Here is a 9,667-nt window from a genome sequence, read left to right as displayed (position 1 = left end):
TCTATTTTACATAAAAATATAATTGCAAAACTAAATATCAATACAAGAGAATTACAAAAAAAATAAAATATTTTTATTCTAATAAAAAAATATTATAATAAAAAAAAAAAGAGATCAATTACACAAATGCTAAAGATATAATTTGAATTCACCAAACTTATGTTGCACAAAGATTTTACAGATTTTACAGATTTCCATATTTACTTATTATGTAAATAAAATTTAATAAAGCTTAAAACAAATCTCAAATGCAACAATAGTAATAACAACGAATAATTTAAATTCTACAAAATAAAACAAAATTTCTTAAAATCAATCAAACTTTCAATATTCAATATTATAATGAATATTTATAATAAAATTATCACATTTATTAATTTAAAAAAAATAAACTTTACAATGATATCATTAGTAATTTACACTAAAAAAAATTCATATTTTTAATCATAAATAATAAAAAAAATTTTCAATAAGAATGAGTTTACATAATATAACCGGCATATAACAGGCAGGCCACAATAAAATGGGATATATTGTTACTAATAATCATCATGGCAATGGACACATTAACAATTACACAATGGTTGGTGGTTGAAGAACAGCTGGTGCCCGTCTGACTTTTAACGCTTCTGGACTTATGGCGCGCACCTGCTTTGTGATCTGATCATAGTCATATGTGACAGCCAATCCACCCTCTGAGTTCGTTTTTCTTGTATATTCTTTATTCTGAGACAAGTTCACATTTTTTTGTCTGTCTGTCGTAGGTGTATTACTATAAAATGCGTCTGCAGCAATACTACCCTCTTCTTCTTCTTGACGATATTGTCTACTTTTTAATCTTAACACTGAATACACAGCAATGGATATTAAAAGAAGAAGAAACAATAATCCTACTGCAGCTGCTGCTGCAATTACTCTCATCTCCGTTGGATCACGAATAATTAATTTGATATTAGTGGAATCTCTGCCTTTTTCACTTTCTACTAACAAGGTATATATTCTAGCATCCTCTGTTTGGAGGTCTTTGATTACCAGTTTTGCCCAATAGCAATTTGTTGGTATTTCGTTTTCTTTGATATGCTCTAATGACAATGCTTCATATTTTGGATGAATACTTTCACCTGAACAGAAAAAATTAATTGACGAATAATTAATGATATTCTTTATAAATTTAATTTCTTATTTTTAAAGAAAAAAAAATGAGATATCGATTAAATTTTTCTAAATTCTAACATCTCCATCAAATGATTCATTGATAAATGATGATTTTGAATTTACCAGCTCTGATATGTGAGCTTCCCCATTGCCAAGCAACGAGTCTAGGCGGAGGCCTCGAACAGAAACGAGATTTCAAAATATGTTCCGGTTCGCCAGCCCATCCTAGCGACTCGTAAATGCCCTTTCCACCGGAAGAAGGCCTCGCCTGGATCTCAGGAGGTCCGGTTACGTGAAGCAAATAACGAGCATCGCTGGGCATTTCTCTCCGCACTCCGTTGATCACGTTGAATGCCACACATCGATATTCTCCTTCGTCGGACCACATTACATTCTCCAAACGCAATCGTTTACCACCATCTTTGGGCTGCAATGAATTCTCGATGGTCTCTGTTACGCCACCACGAAGATGCATCCATCGGTATTGAGCTGGAGGATTTGCTTCAAAGTCTGTACACTCAAAAGGTTCTAAACTTGTACCGAGTAGAGTAGTCTCTTCGAATTTTTTAATGGTATTATTATGAACAGGATCTTCTGAATTTAACCTCGGTCCATCTAAAAAATAAAAAATTCAAACATAGATTTAAAATGATATACATTCTCTATAGATATTTAGAGAAAAATCTTTCTAAATTTACTATTTAGAGAAATAACTAACTAAAACAAGATTACAAAAGAAATCATAATTTCTAAAATTGATTACAGAGAATAATTTAATAACTGTTAATTTAAGCAAATCATGATACCACTATAATAAGTGACGAGCAAATGTTCACATCGAGCATATTATTGTTCTATCATTGCTCTATCTTTTCCTTCTTTGAAAAGCGGTTAAGATATAAAGAATGGCCATTAGTCAAGGAAAGTAGTCAAATTGACGTGTTCTCATAACTGATCACTGTTGTTGTTCACGAAGGAAAAAAAAAAAAGAAAAAAGTAGATAACACAGTAAAAGTCGGACTACGAACATTGTACATCCAGCCTGTAGTTAGCCGCGGTGCTTTCACCAATAATGTTGACCGCCTTGCAAGAATAGAGACCAGCGTCGTTTCTCTTGACCGGCTCGAATCTTAGCTCGGAGCCGGTCATCGTGCCGTTCTGCTGCGTTCTGTTTAGCATCAACGTTACTATGTTGCTTGTTACCGCGATGGGAGTTGAATCCTTGAACCACTTGATCGTTCCGCTGGGATTGCCGTCCGCGAAGCATTTCAGGCTCATAAAACTGGCCGAATCCTCGAGGGCTGAAACTAGAAGTCGTGGCTTCGTCTCTAATCTCACTTCAGGAGAATCTGAAAATTAATGTGCAATTTAACAATAATTTCTTTTTAAGAGACAATAAAAAATATAGTTAATTTTTTTTAATTTTGTATATAAAATTTACAAGATTTTAACATATAGATATGATGCAAAATACATTTCTTTATAATTTCTATAAAGAGACTAGAAATCCACCTTTGAGAAAATCTTGTATAATATAATTCTGATGTAGAATTATTCTTTTTCAATATTTTTAAAAAACAATACAAATTCGTCGAATCATCTTCATAATTTCAATTGTTAAAAATTCACATTTTCGTTTAACTTTTACTTTATTTTAAGGGAAGGGATTACCATCATTACTCGTCGTATACATCATTTCATCAAGAGATTTTCGAATCTATTCACTAGAATAGTTAAAAGTGAAGTGTAGCGTGAATTACAAACGCAGTTGTTTCCATTCTGTATAAGTAAAAATTTGTCTATACTTGTACAAAAGTACGTGAAATATACATACAATGCACATCCAATCGTGTTTCCGCAGAAGCTGGAACGATACTGGATGGATGCATCGTGATGCACTGAATCGGCAGACCATGGTTCTCCCTTTGTCCACGAACTCGGAGAAGACTGTGGGCTGCTGAAGTTTTTGGACTGTCCACTTCCGTTGCATTCGTTTGTTCTCTCAAAGGTTCTATTTCGTCTCCTCCTATATACCTGTATAAAGAAACAAATAATTATTATCTGTATTTGAAAATTTCTATTTTATATTTTAATAAAATATATATTCTATTCTTATTAGAAAAATTTTTTACAAATATATTTTTCACTATATGAAAATCTCAGAAGAGTCTTCAAAAGTAGAAATAAGAGAAAGGAAAATTATAATCAAGCAAAAATTAATTAAATTCAATACAAAATTTTCTACACGTTCAATAACAAATTCTTATATTATTGATTGAAAAATTTTGTCACTATATTTAAACAAGCAATTATGTTCAAGTTTCCGGAAAGCCATTTAGGAATTTCTCACGAATATCGATATTCAAGGTTTATACTCTTTCTAGAGTGATTCACGGGGCGACTATGCCTGCAGCTAGTTTCTCCGCTTCTACGACTACAATCTGCATAATTACGATTGCCACTGTATCTTCAGTGCAACGAAGCAAAGGAAACGAGACAGAGAGTCAAAAAAAAAAAAATATAAGAAACGACAAAATAGACAGCATGCCTATTAAAGGTTGTAAAAGAATCGTTGGAAGCTTGCTCCGTTACAATAGTCACAACATAACTTCTGGGAGTGCAAGACAAAGTGTGAAATTACTGTTCTAACTTTCTTCTTTCCATATTCGATTCATTTCTGCGAAAAAAATGCTTGCTAACATAAGCATCTATTATATGAGTTGTAGAGTAAGTTGCTACAAGTTGCTCTTTTGCAGGCGTTGATATTACAAAAGATATAAAAAATAGCAAAAAATTATGAATTTGAATGAAAATTTGATCAAAAGAAAAATTTGATTAGCATTTGAAACATTTTTAATTTAATAGAAAAAAAAATAGAATATTTTAAATTTTTATATAATGAATTAAATGAATTAATTATTTAAATTTTTTGTTTGTTTTATTGGATATATTGGTTTTATTTTTATTTTAGAAAAAGAATTGTTATAAATTTCATCATTTTAGAAAAAATTTATTTCGGAAAATGAATTTCAAAGAAGAGAGAATATTTTTTTTCTTTTTTTTTTTTTTGTGTGAGTATTAAATATTTGAGAGATATTCCATGAAAAATGAAACGGATCGGATTCGATTCACGGACAATTACCAGTGAAACTTGTCCCCCATTTGTACGATTTCCTCTTTCAACTAAATCGTTTGCGCTTTCTAAGTATCGATTAATGATCTTTAACAATAAAACTTGACTATAGAAAATTTCTTTTTTCAAAGAGAAACAATACAATTATGATTCCACATATCCAATTACTTAATTATCCAATTAATTAACTATGTTTTTCGACTTGGAAGTTATGCGAGTTTCTAATTCTATTAATATAACTTTAACGATTATATTAAAGATAATGAAATAAAAGCGATAATTTATAATCCGCAATTACGATAATTTATCATCTTAAAGTCAGATGAGAATATGTTTACATCGCGTTATAACACGTGCATTCACAAATGCTAGGGGATCGTGGAAATTGTAACGCTGCTCATGCAAACGTGATGATCAGTATAGAGTGAGTTTTATGTTATAAGAATTTAGATGAGGTGTGGCTAACTGATCACTAGACCATGACATAAAAAAAGTTGCTGGCAAACTTCTCTGCTGCACAAACACCGTATTATAGCTTCTTATTTCATCTATTGCCTTTGTGAATTGCGTTTTTTACATCTCTTGATGAAACTGTATTTTCATGAAAGTAGAAAATCTGTGGAGATAAAGAATGCATCGGTGTTTAGTCACAGAAACGAGGAAACTTTTTAGGAAATTTTTTTTTGTTGCTCTTGAAATATTCTACGATCTGATTGATCTTATGATAAAACAGAATTATGTTAATTTAATTCTTGTGGTTTATCAATATCCCTTATTAATCTTTTTATGTAAATTTATTTATAGAAGATAATAATATAATTTCATCTACAGTTAGCATAATTCTAAATGTAAGTCGTTGCAAAAACAATAGGAATTTAATTAATATCGTTCTACAAGTGTTTTATTGTTGAGTATAATTGAAATGAATGAGAGGAAACGAAAAGTGAATTGACAAAAATGCACTTCTTCGTCTCATCATCTTGATAAAATTGCTATTTATAAATTAAAGTTTAAAAAACGGAATCTTAATGATTTTTATATATATGATATTTATTGAAATAATTATATGTGTGGATTAAATTTAGCCTTTGAAAAGAAATTAACTAGACTCACCATTTGATAAGGGCTGGTGGGTTTCCATATCTTGATACACAGGAAATGGTAACTTCCTGACCTTCCCTTAAAGTCAGGGCGGAATTTAAAATTGTCCCTCCGTATTCCAACCGTGGCTTTCGGGGTTTTACTGAAATTCATACAGAAAAATTCATACATTTCATAATAACATAAAATAGAAACTTTAAAATAGAAATTTCTTCTCTTAACAATGATTGTATTTAATTTTACTTTCATTCTTTCATTTCTCTTCATATTACATCAATAATAAATAAAAATTTTCATAATTTATTAAAAATTATACACATAATGATTAATATTCATATAATAATTTCCTTATTTTTCAATCAATAGAAATTATTACTTATTGTATTATAATATATTGTAATAAATATTGGACTTGTAAATTCAATTTGGCAGAAAATTGCATCATTAAATTTGAAATTTTGTTGCAAAAATCCAAAATGGGAAAAAGAAAAGTAGAACGTCTGGTTCTCGTTACATCATATCGTGCCCGTGTTTAGTAAATTTCAAGCACCGCCAAATCTACATCGTTCCATTGAGAAGGCGTCAGAATCTGATTAGCCATACATATGATTCGTCAAGGATCACTCACGGCGAGGAAAGCGATATTTCTCTAGTGACGTAAAAATGCAACGTTGCGTTAAAACTAAGTGTACACACTTATTTTACGCTTTAACGTTTCGCGGAACGTTGAAGATCATTACAGTAATCTCTTTTGATTTCATAATTGCCACTTAAGTATATTACATTAATATGCGATCCATTAGAAACAGTAATTTTAACCGTGTTTTTAGAAAAATTGGTTTACCGGGTTAATATAAACTTGAAGTAATTTCCCAGACATAGATTTTTCGTTAGAAAAAGCAGGCAATCTGTTCCTTTTTTTTTTTTTTTTTTTTTTTTTTTTTTTTTTAGAAAGAGGGCTATTTTAAGATGATAATATCGTGCACACATACAAGCTGGTATCGAAGATTCTTAAGTGGGTGAAAAAATTCTTGGTCTGATACAAGTCTGGGAAATTTAGTCGGTAGTCGTTTGATATAGTGAAGAGGAAGTTTTTTCAAAGCATGATATTATTCATATGGCATTAGAGACCAGTGAATATAAAAAAAAAGAACATTTTAGGAAATCAGAGATTTTTCTTCAGTATCTAATATATGATGTTTTATATTAATGAACGAATACTGAAAAAAAAATTAGAAATATAAAAGTAATATAGAAAAAAAATATTTGAAATAAATTAAAAAAAAAAGAAAAGAAACAAATAATGAAAAAAATAATTAAAAATATGAAATAATTAGTAAATAAATTGAGTAACAACTACAAAAAAAAGAGATTATAAGAATAACATAAAAATATAATTTTTATATATTTTATATGGAATTATTCAATTGTTACAAACTTGCGAGAACATAAGAATTAATCTCTCTAGCAACGATTGATCCCAATTCTATTATTAAGTACCGTCAATTTATTTTAAAAGTTTTAATTATTCAAAGTTCATCAATTATTCACTCATCGAACAAATCTTACCTCTAACTAAAAGACGAGATGGTAAAGAGGTTAATGCATCCTGTCGCGTAAAATCGCCAGAAGTAACCTGACATTCCCAATAGCCATCATCGAAATCAAGGGAGGCTCTTCTGATAAGGAGGGTGCAATCACTACCACGTCCACTGGCCCATTCATATTTATCCGGATGCATGCCTACTGGTTTTCGGTCTTTTTGCCAAATACACTGACCTCGTTTGTCTTGCACTTTGCATCGTAATTGCACATCATCACCGGAGGAAACTTCTTGATATAATGCTGGAGTCTCTGCGAATCTTTGCTCAGCATTAATGCGAGCAGTGATTATAAATATGATCACAGTAATGCTTTGAAAATAAATGAAGTTCATTTTGAAGATTGTAATTATGATTAGATAAGTATCGGTACTTTTTAGAATTTTGTTTCTAAAAATTTTATTATATATTTACATATAATGTTAGCTTTGATTCTTTGGAATACTCATTATCGATAATATTTTGATACTTGTTTTTAGTATCGATTCTATTTCGAGATGAATTTCTTATTATACAATATTATTATATTTTGTTGAAATAAGTTCGTTGTAAACTGTATCACAAATAACGGTTTTTAAGTTCGTTGAAATAATCGATGTTATATGAAATTATTCGATATCATATTATAAATCGATCGATGAATCGATTTCTGAGCGGCATAAAAAATTGGCGCCGAACGAATCGAAGATAAAATATTTCGAAAACATAACGAACGTAACAATATTTATATATTTGTAACAATATTTATATTTCTTTCATATTTATAATTAATTAATGATTTTAATTTTTTAAAATATTTGTTTATCAATTTTAAAATTTAAATTTTTTAAATCTCCTTTTGATAAAATATTTTCACTACACTTCAGTTTGATGGAATTTAAAACACAAAATATTAAACACTCGAATATAAAACACAAAATTTAAATGTTATCACATTCAATAAAAATTAATATGAAGATTCAAAATTATAGTTTCGACGGAGACATTAATATTCATAATTGATCTAATAGTTTATAACCAACATTGAGAATCTTTCCGTTGAAGAATATGAGACGAAGTGTGCGTGAACTGTTGTGAAATTCGAATGAAACTCCGTGACAGCATAGAACTTGTAGCGCCATCATCGGTAGTTAACTGAAACATTTTTACATCCCTTATAAAATTCAAATTTTTTTTGCGTTTTTTTGCTACGCAAAACAAAATATTTGTATAAATTCAAAATATTTTTTAGAAAATACAAACTTTTATACTTCCATAAATAAAATAGCCTGGATTAGATCGAATAATGTTTGATTTCATTAAAACTTTCATAGATTATAACGGCCATCACTTTCATTATCATTTGTAGCGGAAAATTGAATTCTATTTCATATAATTTTTAACACATCTGTTATCTATATGTCACCATGATTCTTACAAATTTTCTCACTTTTTATTTATTTTATTTATTCCATATTTTTATTTTTATGTCTGATTTCTTAAAATTTTAAGTGGAAAATTCTTTTAAATCACAATCACAATCATAAATTTAAAGGAATAAAATTTTCCATTAAAAAAAATTAGATTTTCTTTCACAAATCACTTTTTTCTTTTCAAATGTATTCATAAAAGCAAATTATCGAATAGAGTATTAAGTTGTTGAAAATTATAATTTGAAGAATAGGTGGATCATGCACGGGAAGCGGACGATGCCTGAGAAACAAGAAAAGAAAACAGTCTCGTACACAAAATCAAGTATATCTAGGACGTCAGAGTACAATGCTATAAGCACATAGTGGAACTGAACCAGAGTTAAAGCCAGAACATTCACCGGAATGGAAGCGGAAGACGGGCCCCAAACGCAGACCCACGCGTGCGTATCCAACCCTGTCTCCTCTGTTGGCTATCCTTATTATTCGAGCGTGTTATCATTATGCCATGCTATGGCGAGTTTAGCCGCCCATTTGTTCTACGTACTCTTTATTTTGCGCTTACCTAGCATAAACCATCATCACGCCCTCTTCAATTGATCCCCAAACTTATCACAATGAAATTTCGGATTTTTACAAATCAATATTAAATGTAATTTAACTAATAGATAAGTTTTAAAGAAGGAAATATGTAACATTTAATGATTTATTGCATTTTTAGATTCATCTTCACATTTTAAAGATTAAAACGGAATATTTATATCTATTAATCTATTATATGAATTAAAATAAATTACCGATAGAGATATGTTTTATTTTTTATTTCCAATATATGTCAAAATCTAATTAAGAGAATGTATTACAATATATTTTTTTTAAAAAATAATTTACATTTTATAGTGTTATTATAATATATTAATTAGTAGTATTATTATTTTATAATGTTACTATATATATTACTATATATTTAATTATTATAATTTAATAAATCATTGATAAATCGATAGTTTAATAAAACAATTTCAAGAAGTCGATGAATAATTTTATTGTGAAGATAAATATTAATGACTGTGCTAATAAGCTGTTAATTGATTTACTCATTCATTCATCTTATCGACATAGTCACTTTGATGAGATTATAATGATCAATATAAACTATTAAAAAAATTCAAGAATTAATTTAGATAATTCATTATAACTACGAACTAATTTTTGGGAAAACAAGTTTTTCTTATGAGAAAAAAATATTACGAATTCCTTCATTTTTA

The 9,667-nt window shown here is 29.1% G+C and overlaps 1 protein-coding gene across 1 annotated transcript; it reads right to left on the bottom strand.

The window, feature by feature from the left end:
- Positions 1–380: 380 nt before the first annotated feature.
- LOC102671690 (hemicentin-1-like) lies at positions 381–7,779 on the bottom strand. The gene is made up of 6 exons (XM_006607706.2): positions 6,959–7,779; positions 5,402–5,531; positions 2,990–3,189; positions 2,184–2,504; positions 1,279–1,770; positions 381–1,121 (listed from the first exon to the last, which is right to left on the bottom strand). Exons 1-6 carry the CDS (start codon positions 7,323–7,325, stop codon positions 574–576), a joined length of 2,058 nt encoding a protein of 685 aa, XP_006607769.1. The 5' UTR covers positions 7,326–7,779; the 3' UTR covers positions 381–573.
- Between the last annotated feature and the right edge of the window lie 1,888 nt (positions 7,780–9,667).

This window comes from Apis dorsata, unplaced genomic scaffold (genome assembly GCF_000469605.1).
Source record: "Apis dorsata unplaced genomic scaffold, Apis dorsata 1.3 scaffold_10, whole genome shotgun sequence".
In the NCBI taxonomy this organism is placed as follows: domain Eukaryota; kingdom Metazoa; phylum Arthropoda; class Insecta; order Hymenoptera; family Apidae; genus Apis; species Apis dorsata.
The sequence above is the reverse complement of the archived record's forward strand: the minus strand, read 5'-3'. Positions and strand labels throughout refer to the sequence as shown.

Excerpts from the sequence above, each read along its gene's own strand:
- LOC102671690 (XM_006607706.2), bottom strand. The coding sequence starts at position 7,325 with ATGAACTTCATTTATTTTCAAAGCATTACTGTGATCATATTTATAATC. Across the intron at positions 5,532-6,958 it reads ATCTCGTCTTTTAGTTAGAG|TAAAACCCCGAAAGCCACGG; the intron begins GTAAGATTTGTT and ends TATGAATTTCAG. Across the intron at positions 1,122-1,278 it reads AAGCTCACATATCAGAGCTG|GTGAAAGTATTCATCCAAAA; the intron begins GTAAATTCAAAA and ends TTTTCTGTTCAG.